The 13,550-nt window shown below is 36.9% G+C and overlaps 1 protein-coding gene across 3 annotated transcripts in view; it reads right to left on the minus strand.

Moving 5' to 3' along the window:
• Positions 1 to 13,550, minus strand: part of GPCPD1 (glycerophosphocholine phosphodiesterase 1) — a 68,394-nt gene that overhangs the window by 35,045 nt on the left and 19,799 nt on the right. For all 3 annotated transcript variants that reach the window (XM_012188684.5, XM_012188683.5, XM_004014343.6), the window contains 2 exons: positions 12,429 to 12,470; positions 4,146 to 4,269 (listed from right to left, as the gene is read on the minus strand). In XM_012188684.5, coding sequence (XP_012044074.1) covers positions 4,146 to 4,269; positions 12,429 to 12,470 — 166 coding nt within the window. The remainder of the gene's footprint in view (positions 1 to 4,145; positions 4,270 to 12,428; positions 12,471 to 13,550) is intronic.

The following is a 13,550-nucleotide window of genomic DNA, read 5'->3' on the forward strand; positions in this document are numbered from 1 at the left end:
TGCAACCCCATGGACTACAGCAAGCCAGGCTTCCTTGTCCATCACCAAGTCCCGGAGCTTGCTCAAACTCATGTTCTACAGCAAGCCAGGCTCCCTTGTCCATCACCAAGTCCCGGAGCTTGCTCAAACTCATGTCCATTGAGTCGGTGATGCCATCCAACCATCTCATCTTGTCGTGCACTTCTCCTCCCACCTTCAATCTTTCCCAGCATCAGGGTCTTTTCCAAGGAGTCAGTTACTTGTATCAGGTGGCCAAAGTACTGGAGATTCACCTTTAGCATCAGTCCTTCCAACGAATATTCTGGACTGATTTCCTTTAGGATTGACTGGTTGGATCTCCTTGCAGTCCAAGGGACTCTCAAGAGTCTTTCCCAATACCACAGTTCAAAAGCATCAATTCTTTGGTGCTCACCCTTTTTTATGGTCCAACTCTCACATCCATACATGATTGATTACTGGAAAAACCATAGCTTTGACTAGACAGACCTTTGCTGATAAAGTAATGTCTATGCTTTTTCATACACTGTCTAGGTTAGTCATAGCTTTCCTTCCATGGAGTAAGTGTCTCTTTTAATGGCTGCAGTCACCATCTGCAATGATTTTGGAGTGCAAAAAAATAAAGTCTCTCACTGTTTCCATTGTTTCTCCATCTACTTGCCATGACGTGATGGGACCAGATGCCACGATCTTCATTTTCTGAATGTTGAGTTTTAATTGAGCTTTTTCACTCTTCTGTCACTTTCATAAGAGGCTCTTTAGTTCTTCTTCACTTTCTGCCAGAAGGGTGGTGTCATCTGCATATCTGACATTATTGATATTTCTCCCGGCATCTTGATTCCAGCTTGTGCCTTCATCCAGCCCAGCATTTCACATGATGTACTCTGCATATAGGTTAAAAAAGCAGGGTGACAATATACAGCCTTGACGTACTCCTTTCCCAATTTGGAACCAGTCTGTTGTTCCATGTCTACCTGTAACTGTTGCTTCTTGACTTGCATACAGATACAGGTATGCATATAGGACCTGCATACAGGAGGCAGGTAAGGTGGTCTGGTGTTCCCATCTCTTTCAGAATTTTCCAGTTTGTTGTGATCCACACAGTCAAAGGCTTTGGCATAGTCAATAAAGCAGAAGTAGCCGTTTTTCTGGAACTCTTGCTTTTTTTATGATCCAAGAGATGTCAGCAATTTGATCTCTGATTCCTCTGCCTTTTCTAAATCCATCTTCAACATCAGAAAGTTCACAGTTCACATACTGTTGAAGCCTAGCTTGGAGAGTTTTGAGCATTATCTTGCTAGCACGTGAGATGAGTACCATTGTGTGGTAGTCTGAACATTCTTTGGCATTACCTTTCTTTGGAATTGGAATGAATATATAAATGTTATAGTCTATCATAAAGTAACACTACTGCTTTCCAAGTTCTGGTGGAATCAAGTGAAAGAGAAACTTGTGTGTAAAATGTGGTGGTGAGATTTGCTTGTTAGATTACTCCTTTTGGCTTGTAGAAATCACTAAGTAAGCAGTGCTGAAGGCAAGTCCAAGTCAGAGTCTCCCAAAGAGCCTGAACAGCTGCAGAAGCTCTTCATCAGTAGTGAGCTTTGCAACAACCAAGGAGAGTCTGAGAAGCCATTCTGAGCATTGGGGAATGCTCACACTGTGGCCATGAGGGGTCCAAACATCAAGCACTCTAGAGGCATGGGTTTGTCACAGTGGAGGCGGCAGATCTCACCATGAATGCAAGACCACACAAGGTGGATGGAAGAGTTGTGGAACCAAAGAGGGTTGTATCAAGAGAAGATTCTCAAACTGCCCACTTAAATGTGAAAAAAGTTTTTGTTCATAGCATTAAAGAAAACACTGAACATCACCTAAGAGATTAATCTGAACAGTATGGGAAAAATGAAGTCATTGAAATCATGAATCACTGAGGCAGTGGCAAAAAGAGAGGCTTTGCTTTTGTAACCTCTGATGACCATGACTCTGTAGATAAGACTGCCATTCAGAAATACCATACTGTGAATGGCGACAACTGTAAGGAAAGTCCTATCTAAGTAAGAGACGGCTACTGCTTCATCCAACCAAAGAGGCAGAAGTACTTCGGGAAACTTTGGTGGTAATCAAGGAGGTTGTTGTGGTGAGGATGACAACTCTGGTTGTGGAGGAAACTTCGGTGGCCAAGCTGGCTTTGGTAATAGCCATTGGTGGTGGTGGATATGGTGGCAGTGGGGATGGCTATGGATTTGATAATAATGGAAACAATTCTGGAGGTGGCAGAAGCTACAGTGATTTTGGCAATTACACATCAATCTTCAAATTCTGGACTCATGAAAGGATGAAACTTTGGATGGAGAAGTTCTGGCTCGTACAGTAGTGAAGGCCAATACCTTGCTAAACCACAAAAGCAAGGTTACTCTGGTAGTTCCAGCAGTAGCAGTAGCTACGGCAGTGGCAGAAGGTTTTAATTACTGCCAGGAAACAAAGCTTAGCAGGAGAGGATAGCCAGAGAAGTGACAGGGAAGCCACAGGTTGCAACAGATTTTGTGAACTCAGCCAAGCACAGTGGTGGCAGGGCCCAGCAGCTATGAAGAAAGATGTTCTAGACAATACTCATCTGTATGGGTGAAAAAACTTGAGGACTGTATTTGTGACTAACTGTGTAACAGGTTATTCAAGTTTGTTCTGTGTAAAGCATTCCAGGACAGAGTTTTAAAGTCGACTTTTTTTTTGCATCCATGCTTTTTTCTGCACCCATGTAACAGTCTGATCATGACATTAAATAAATGTGTCTTTAAAAATAAATAAATCAAATGTGGTGTTAAGGAGATAAAAATCATGTTAAGTGTTTTATTTAAAATGCAAATACTATTGCTAAGCTTTTAGTCATGATAAATTTGTAGATAAATTAATTATCTATTAATTTTTTTGGCTGCATCGCGGTATGCAGGATCTTAGTTCACCAACCAAGGATGGAACCACGTCCCTTACAGTGCAGACGAGAAGTCCTATCATCATCATTTCAAAGTCATAAAACGAAGACACTTTATAGCTATAACACAACTTATTTGCTTCTTTTAACACGTAAATACAATATCTAATTATTTATGACTATCTGGTTAGAGAATCTTTGCAATCAAACTGACCGAGCAGATCAGCTATGTGGTCCAATTACCTAGGTTTCTCAGAAGCAAAGCAGAGGCCTAAAAAAGCTAATGATCAGAGACAAGGTACATCCAACACACTTTACTCACTCTCAGAACAGGCCAATTGAAAGCATTGAGAAGTGTCACCCACCCTTTCCCATACGTATTTTATGACTAGGATAAGTAATATAGTATTTTCAGCAGTTACTGTAAAGCGTTTATGGATTTACAAACTGAACCATCATTATTAATTTTATCATGAAAATAGATATTAACTATTATTGTTAACTACTTTAGTTACTAAAAATGGCCCTTTCAACCCAGTCCTGACATTTTGTTAGAAAAACCTGCATTACACAGCATACTTAGAATTCTCGGTCCCAAAGTTAAAAAAATTCAAATGATAAGGCTGCCTGCTTTGCTAAGAAATCAGTCCATTCAAAGATATACATGGTGACATTACAAAAGTTTAAGTTACTATTTAGTTATTTATACAAAGCTTGACATCTATTTCTTAAATTAAGATTAAAATTGCACTAATCTGGAACTGCTCTGGTAACTGTGACCTTTCCTTAATGAAAAGGTTTTTTAAGACACAGGAAAATTTAGGACACTGAAGTGTATTTCCAGTGACCATTTTTCTGTTTGTGCCATTTTCCCCTCATTTAACACAAAATCATTTCATCACATCAATTTTGAAACAAATTGCTACACTAAGAAATTTCAAATGGTAGGAACTACAAAGACATGTCAGCCTAGAAATCACTTACGTAAGGTAAAAAAAAAAATTCTGATTTCACATTTGGAGATTAAGACTAATGTAAGTACATTTAACTGTAGTAATCTTCATGCAAGGAAGCAAATTCACTTTTACAAGACCCTGCTGTTTGTTAGAATATAAGAATGCTATTTCCTCAGTTGATACACTTAAAGCCTATAACCAGATGGATCAGAAATCTACAGCAATGGTGAAAATAAATAAGTAACAAATACACATGGTCCTACCTAAATCTAGATTTTTTAAATTTTTTCTTGGTTATTGAGACAGGAGGTTTTTCGGAATAATGCAAACGTAATCTGATTTCGGTCTGACATGTCAGCCATCCAGAATCCAGAGTCTCAATACCATCTAGAAAAAGTATGAAGAACACTAATTAATATACACATTTTAAAAAACAAGCCAATAACTACAAGACATAGCGACAGTTCCAGTTCACATTCATAGTTTGATACACTCAGGTTATCTATCATTGGTATTTCTCTTCAAAGCAAATATACAAGTAGTCTTAAGTTTGTCATTAAAAGAAAACTTTTATGTGAAGTACATAATGTATATACATATGAAGGGGGAAAAAACTAAATGAACATTAACAACTAAACAAACTAAATTAAAATACTCTTATTGAATATATTATTGCAGCAATATGAATCTATCTCAGAAAGAATACATATCCCAAGAAGGCTTATAACCTAGCAGTTGTTCCACTGCTGACCACAGTTACAATTCCAAAGTGTCACCTGAGATACTCAGCTGAAAACTAGTTATTCCACTAGTGCTGGCAGTGGAGATACCAGGAGGTAAGAATCAAACAAAATCAATGTACTGGGAGATGCTAGGGGCAGGAACAGGCGGTTGCCAACTAGAGGGCAGCCGAGGCCAAACAGGAAAAGGGGCTTGGAACAGAGCCTGACACACACCAAATACTGAACAAATATTTGTTGAAAGATTTTATCAAGTAACAACACCCCATTTCTGGAGCTGTTTATCTCCTGAGCCATGGCATAGTTCATGACTCCAAGGAGATTAAGCCCTGAGCCTTTGGAGTGGGAGCACTGACTCTTACAAGACCCTAGACTACCAGAGAACTAACCCTAGGGAGTACCAAATAGTGAGAACTAACACAAAAGAAACCACCTGAATACAAGACCCACCATTACCCAACCACCAGTAGCATCCTGTATAGGACACCTCATCTAAACAACAAACAAAACAAAAATACAAACCAAATCATCAGTAGACAGGCGTACCACCTCACTCAGCATTTCCCATCAGAGGAAAAACAAACAAAAACTCAGCACAAATCTCACCCTATAGGAAGCTCACACAAACCACTGGACCAACCTTAAGAGGGCAGAAACCAAAAGGAAGAAAAGAATTCAACCTTTTTCAAGAAAAGAATTCAACTTTCCTTGAAGCCTGAGAAAAGGAGACCTCAAACACAATAACTTAAAAAAAATAATAATGAAAAGGCAGAGAAATAATGGACAAATAAAGGAACAAACTAGAAATACAGAAGTCCAAATAAATGAAGAGGAAACAGGGAAACTACCTGAAAAAGAAAACAGAATAATGATAATAAAGATGATCAAAAACCTTGAAAACAAAATGGAGAAAATGCAAGAATCAATAAACAAGGACCTAGAAGAATTAAACAACATACATACAGAGACAAACACAATTACGGATATTAAAATACTCTAGAAGGAATCAATAGCAGAATATCTGAAGCAGAAGAAAAAATCAGTGAGCTGAAAGATAAAATGGCAGAAATATCTTCTGAAGAGCAGAACGAAGTAAAAAGAATGAAAAGAGCTGAGGACAGTCTCAGAAACCTTTGGGACCATATCAAATGTACAACATTCTAATTATAGGGGTCACAGAAGAAGAAGAGAAAAAGGGTATGAGAAAATTTTTGAAGAGATTATAGTTGAAAATTTCCCAAACATGGAAAAGGAAATAGTCAATCAAGTCCAAGAGGCACAAAAAGTCCCATACAGGATAAACCCAAGGGGAAACACCAGGACAGTAACAAAAACTAAACACAAAGAAAGAATATTGAAAGCAGCAAGGGAGATGCAACAAGTAACATACAAGGGAAACCTCATACATTTAACAGCTTATCTTTCAGCAGAAACTCTGCAGGCCAGAAGGGAATGGCAGGATATATTTAAAGTACTGAAAGGGAAAAATCTACAACTAAGATTACTGTACCTGGCAAGGGTCTCATTCGAAATTGACGAAAAGCTTTTCAGAAAGCAAAAGTTAAGAGAATTCAGTACAACCAAACCAGCTTTACAACAAATGTTAAATGGACTTATATAGTCAGGAAACACAACAGAAGAAAAGAGATGTACATAATCAACCCCAAACAATTAAAGAAAATGACAATAAGAACATACTTATCAATAAATTACTTTAAATGTAAATATATTAAATTCTCCAACCAACAGGCACAGAATGGCTGAATGGATACAAAAGAAGACACATATATATGCTGTCTACAAGAAACCCACTTCAGATCTCAAGACACATAAACTGAAACTGAGAGGATGGAAAAATGTATTTCATGCAAATAGGAAGCAAAAGAAAGCTGGAGTAGCCATCCTCATATCAGACAAAATAGACTTTAAAATAAAGATTACAAGAGATAAGGAAGGACACTACATAATGATTAAGGGATCAATCCAAGAGGAAGGCATAAGTAACTATGCACCCACCATAGGAACAACTCACTACATAAGAGAAACACTAACAGACACAAAAGGAGAAATTGACAGTAACACAGTAATAGGACACTTTAATACCCCAGTCACACCAATGGACAGACCATTAAAACAGAAATTAATAAGGAAACACAAGTCTTAAATGATACATTAGATGAGATGGATCTCACTGACATCTTCAGGACATTCCATCCAAATGCAGAAGAATACACCTTCTTCTCAAGTGCACATGGAACATTACCCAGGATAGACCACATCTTGGGTCACAAATCAAACCTCAGTAAATTTAAGAAAACTGAAATCATATCAAGCATCTTCTCAGACCACAATACTATGAGAGACTAGATATCAATTATAAGAAAAACTATAAAAAGCCAGGTTTGACATAAACACACGGAGATTAAACAATACATTTCTAAATAACAGGTTACTGAAGAAATCGATAGAGAAATCAAAAAATTTCTAGAAACAAGTAACAATGGAAACACAACTCAAAAGTATGGGATGCAGCAAAAGCAGTTCTAAGAGAAAGTTTATAGCAACACAATCCTACCTCAAGAAACAAGAAAAACAGTGAAAAGACAACCTAACTTTACACCTAAACAACTGGAAAAAGAAGAAACCCCCAAATTAGTAGAAGGAAATAAATCATAAAATTTGAGCAGAAATAAATGAAAAAGAAATGAAAGAAACAACAGTAAAGATTAATAAAACTAAAAGCTGGTTCTTTGACAAGATAAACAAAATTGACAAACTTTTAGCCAGACTCATCAAGAAAAAAGAATCAAATCAACAAAATTAGAAATGAAAAACGAGAGGTTACAACAGACAATGCAGAAATACAAAGGATTATAAGAGACTATTATGAACACCTATATGGCAATAAAATAGATAACCTGGAAGAAATGGACAGATTCTTAGAAAAGTTCAATCTTCTTAGAAATTGTGAACAACCCAATTCAAGCACTGAAACTGAAGCTGTGATCAAAAATCTCCCAGAAAACAAAAGCCCAGGACCAGATGGCTTCACAGTAGAATTCTATCAAACATTCAGAGAAGAGCTAATGCCTATCCTTCTAAAAATCTTTCAAAAAATTGCAGAGGAAGGAACACTTCCAAACTCATTCTATGAGGCCACCATCACCCTGATACCAAAATCAGACAAAGACAATACACAAGAAAGAAAACTAGAGGCCAATATCACTGATGAACATAGATGCAAAAATCCTCACCAAAATGTTAGCAAACAGAATTCAGCAACACATCAAAAAGCTCATACACCATGATCAAGTTTGGTTTATTCCAGGGATGCAAGGATTCTTCAATATACATAAATCAATTAATGTGATACCCCACATTAACAAATTGAAAAATTAAAACTATATGATCATCCCAATAGATGCAGAAAAAGCTTTTGACAAAATTCAGCACCTATTTATGATTAAAATTCTTCAAAAAATGGGCACAGATCGAACCTACCTCAACACAGTAAAGGCCATATATGATAAGCCTACAGCAAACATTCTCAACGGTGAAAAACTGAAAGCATTCCCCCTAAGATTAGAGACAAGACAAGGGTGTCTATTTTCACCACTATTATTCAACATAGTTTTGGAGGTTCTAGCTACAGCAAGGGAGAAGGCAATGGCAACCCATTCCAGTACTCTTGCCTGGAAAATCCCATGGACGGAGGAATCTGGTAGGCCGCAGTCCATGGGGTCGCTCAGAGTCGGGCACGACTGAGCAACTTCACTTTCAGTTTTCATGCACTAGAGAAAGAAATGGCAAACCACTCCAGTTCTTGCCTGGAGAATCCCAGGGACAGGGGAGCCTGATGCGCTGCCGTCTATGGGGTTGCACAGAGTCATCAGACACAACTGAAGCGACTTAGCAGCAGCTACAGTACTCAGAGAAGAAAAACAAATAAAAAGGAATCCCGATCGAAAAAGAAGTAGTAAAGCTCTCACTGTTTGCAGATGATATGACACTTTACATAGAAAACCCTAAAGATAGTACCAGAAAACTACTAGAGCTGACCAGTGAATTTAGCAAAGTTGCAGGATACAAAATCAATATACAGAAATTACTTGCATTTCTATATACTAATAATGAAAAATCAGAAAAAGCAATTAAGGAATCAATTCCATTCACCATTACAACAAAAAGAAGTAAATATCTAGGAATAAACTTACCTAAGGAGACAAAAGAACTGTACAAAGAATTATAAGACACTAATAAAGAAATCAAAGACGACATTAACAGATGGAAAGATATTCCATGTTCCTAGGTAGGAAGAATCAATATTGTGAAAATGAGTATACTACCAAATGCAATCTACGGATTAAATGTGATCCTTATCAAATTATCAACGGCATTTTCCACAGAACCAGAACAAAAAATTTCACAATTCACATGGAAACACAAAAGACCCCGAATAGCCAAAGCAGTCTTGACAAAGAAGAATGAAGCTGGAGCAATTGACCTTCCTGACTTCAGGTTATACTACAAAGCTACAGGCTTCAGGACAGTATGGTACTGGCATGAAAACAGAAATATAGACCAATGGAACAACATAGAAAGCCCAGAAATAAACCCATGCACCTATGGGTACCTTATTTTTGACAAACGAGGCAAGAATATACTATGGGGCAAAGACAGCCTCTTCAATAAGTGGTACTTGGAAAACTGGACAGCTACATGTGAAAAAATGGAATTAGAACACTTTCTAACACCATACACAAGGATAAACTCAAAATGGATTAAAGACCTAAATGTAAGACCAGAAACTATAAAACTCTTAAGAGGAAACATAGGGAGAACCCTCGATGACATAAATCAAACCAAGATCCTCTATGACCCACCTCCTAGAGTAATGGAAATAGAAACAAAAGTAAACAAATGGGACATGATTACACTTAAAAGCTCTTGCACAGCAAAGGAAATTATAAGCAAGGTGAAAAGACAAGCCTCAGAATGAGAGAAAATAACAAATGGAACAACTGACAAAGGATTAATTTTCAAAATATACAAGCAGCTCATACAACTCAATACCAGAAAAACAAACTACCCAATCAAAAAGTGGTAAAAAGACCTAAACAGACATTTCTCCAAAGAAGTCATACAGATGGCTAACACACACATGAAAAGATGCTCAACATCACTCATTATTAGAGAGATGTAAATCAAAACTACAATGAGATATCACCTCACACTGGTCAGAAGAGCCATCAACAAAAAGTCTACAAACAAATGCTGGAGACAGTGTGGAGAAAAGGGAACGCTCTTGCATTGTTGGTGGGAATCTAAATTGATCCAGCCACAATGGAATACGGTATGGAGATTCCTTTAAAAACTAGGAATAAAACCACCATGGGACCCAGCAATCCCACTCCTAAGCATATACCCTGGGGAAACCAAACTTGAAGGAGACACATGTATCCCACTGTTTATTGCAGCACTACTTACAATGGCTAAAACATGGAAGCAACCTAGATATCCATCGACATATGAATGGATAAACAAGTTGTGGAACGCACACAATGAAATATTACTCAGCCATTAAAAGGAATGCATTTGAGTCCGTTCTAATGAGGTGGATGAATCTAGAACCTACTATACAGGGTGAAGTGAGTCAGAAAGATAAATATTGTATTCTAACGCATATATACGGAATCTAGAAAAATGGTAATGAAGAATTTACTTACAGGGCAGCAATGGGGAAACACATAGAGAATAGACTTATGGACATGGGAGAGGAGAGGACAGGATGAGATGTATGGAAGGAGTAACATAGAAACCTCCATGATCATATGTAAAATAGATAATCAATGGGAATTTACTGTATGGCTTGGGAAACTCAAAACAGGGGCTCTATATCAACCTAGATGGGTGGGGTGAGGAGGGAATATATGTGTATCTATGGCTGATTCATGTTGGGATTTGACAGAAAACAGCAAAATTCTGTAAAGCAATTACCCTTCAATGAAAAATAGGGTTTTTTTTTTTTAAATGAAAAATAAATAAATAAATAAATAAATGCATTATCCACCTACATATTCTGCCATTGATAAACTGCATGATTGTGATAACACTGCTAGCACTGTTTAATTTGAAGTTTCTTACTAACGAAAGTAATAACATTGTCATAAATACCAGGGAGCTGACAACTGTTTTGTACCTAAGTTTCCCATCAACAGGATTTAAAAAAAAAAAAAAAAATCAAGGAAATTTTCTCCTTAGGTCTGATTTCCTAACTATCAAAATTTTATACATAAAGAAAAACCATTACCATCTTAAGTGTTAGACTACTTTATGATGTAATATAAATAATCCCAAACAAAATCAATAAAGTAAGTTAAATTACTGTCTGAACACTACAAAAGCATATATATCTGTAAAGTGGATAAACATATGTACCTAGTAAAACAACAATCAAAACACTCAGGCCCAGACTTCCCTGATGGCTCAGTGGATGGGAATCCATCCACCAATGAGCGGAATAGTGGCTCGATTGCTGGCCTGGTTATAAGATTTCACATGCCACGGAGCAACTAAGCCCTAGCACCACAACTACTGAGCCCACCAGTGTAGAGGCCGTCCTACACAAGAAAAGTCACTGCAATGAGAAGCCTGCAGACCACAATGCACACCACACTGAAGAGTAGCCCTCCCTCACCTCAACTAGAGAAAGCCCACGTGCAGCAATGAAGACCCAGCAGAGCCATATAAATAAATAAAAATAAAACATCCAGGCCCTACTCCTTCCTATATTCAACAGGAACAATTCTGGTTATGAGCAATTATCTCTGGTTCTGTAAGCACACATTCTGCTCACCCCCTTTATAACTTTTGATTCCTATGGGATAGTATCTAAAATGAAGATGGAGGTTTAGCATGATAATGAATTCCAGTCATTGAAGAAATAACTTGAATGCTTAGGATAAAATATCTACTGATGCAGAAAGTATAAGAATGCATAACATTTTCAGAAGTAAAAGGACTTTAGACTCCACTGTAAATTGTTTACTCAACCAGAATGACTAGAAGATTATTCTTAATCTGGATTTTAGTATAAATGCACATACAAACAATGCACAAATGTAGGTTATGAATAATGGTTCACATTTAAAGGTTTAGAACAATTAATATTCTCAAACACAATACTGTTAAGTAATGATATAATAACCATTAAGTATAATGCTTTTAAGTTAATTCTATTAATTCATACACCTAAAGTCACCAGCCAAATAAAAATCAAAAAGATAAAATTGTAAAGCATAGGAAATATACTAGAGAGAATTCCCTGGTGGTCCAGTGGTTAAGACTCTGCACTTCCACTGCAGAGGACACAGGTTTGATCCCCCAGATTGAGGAACTAAGATTCCACAAGCAGCATGGTGATACAGTAGATCCTGTATTTAGATCCAGTGGATTAAGAGTCCACCTGCCAATGCAGGGGACACAGGTTTGATCCCTCGTCCAGGAAGATTCTACACGCCATGGACAACTGAAGCTCATGCACCACAACTGATGAGTCCCTGAGCTGCAACTACTGAAGCCCTTGTGCCTAGACCCTGTACTCTGCAACAAGAGTAGCTACTGTAATGAGAAACCCACGTATTGCAACACCCACTCATCCTAACTAGACAAAGATGCAGTACAACCAAAAATAAATAAATAAATAATCTAAAAAAAATCATAGTCTTGTTTCTCTGTGCTGTTTCTAATGAAATGTAAGATCTCAACCATGTGAATGAAGATTTTTGAAGACTCAGTCTCACTTACTGTGGATTCCAAATTGTCCATCGTCAATAATAATTTCACTTTCTAAAATTGAAGGAAAATAGAAAACTTAGTTACAATTCATGATGTACACACAGAATGAACAACTGAGAAATTACCCACCTTAAGGATTTTTTTAAATTAATTAAAAATATAAAAGCATCCCAAAGTGAATAAGCATATTTATTGTAGCCCTCAATAAAGAAATCCCTTTTCAGGAGGCTATCAGACAGTAATAATTCTTACATTCATGGTGATTATTCACAATGTTACAAGGAAGAGAAACGAAAACTCCTCAGAGAGGTGCTCCAGACTAGAGGCACTGGGACAAATGTTTATACCAACCAATGTATGAGACTGACAAGTTGCTGGACAACAATATCGCCTGGTTTTTTTCAAACCAAAGGTCTTGGCACAATTAAAATGCTTATTCTCACATAGTGCCTATTCTGATCTTAACTAAACTATAATGCTCGTCAAACCCCAACTATTCTCTACAGCCAGCTAAAAGCTTTTCAAACAGCATAAACTTACCTGTATACATAGAGCTGTGAGGAACTACCAAAAGTAAGTGCTCCCTTCCAACAGAAATGTCAACTAAATGAGAAAAACTGTTAATCCCCACCCTCTAAGTAAAATACTGATTATCTCCCCTGCTACTTCATTCCCCAGTTTACTTTAAACATAAATCTGAAACAGTTGTCAAAATAAGTGTGATAGTTTCCAGTAAAGATACTCTGGTATATTTCACACAGCTCTTAAGTTCAGAAGTTATACTTCCCAAAAGCTTAAAATAAATTTATTAAAAAGATCAGAAAATCATCCTACCTCTCAAAGAAAATACATTTAATTGCAGGATGCTTCAAAATGTAATTTTTTAAATATTCAATTCCTAATATTTCCCAACCTCAGTATAATTCTAAAATACACTATCGTAACATTTATAAATATAGTATCAGAAATGTATTAAAACATGCAAAAAGAAAATCCAACAGAGGATGGAACAAGATACTTGTTTAAACGAGATATGTCCTTGATGCAGGGTAAAGCAGAATCACTTATTATTTTCTAATCTAAGCTAGTAACTAACAAGCCATTTATTATCTTTAAATTATAATTTTTTCA

Source organism: Ovis aries, chromosome 13, assembly GCF_016772045.2.
Source record: "Ovis aries strain OAR_USU_Benz2616 breed Rambouillet chromosome 13, ARS-UI_Ramb_v3.0, whole genome shotgun sequence".
Lineage (NCBI taxonomy): Eukaryota > Metazoa > Chordata > Mammalia > Artiodactyla > Bovidae > Ovis > Ovis aries.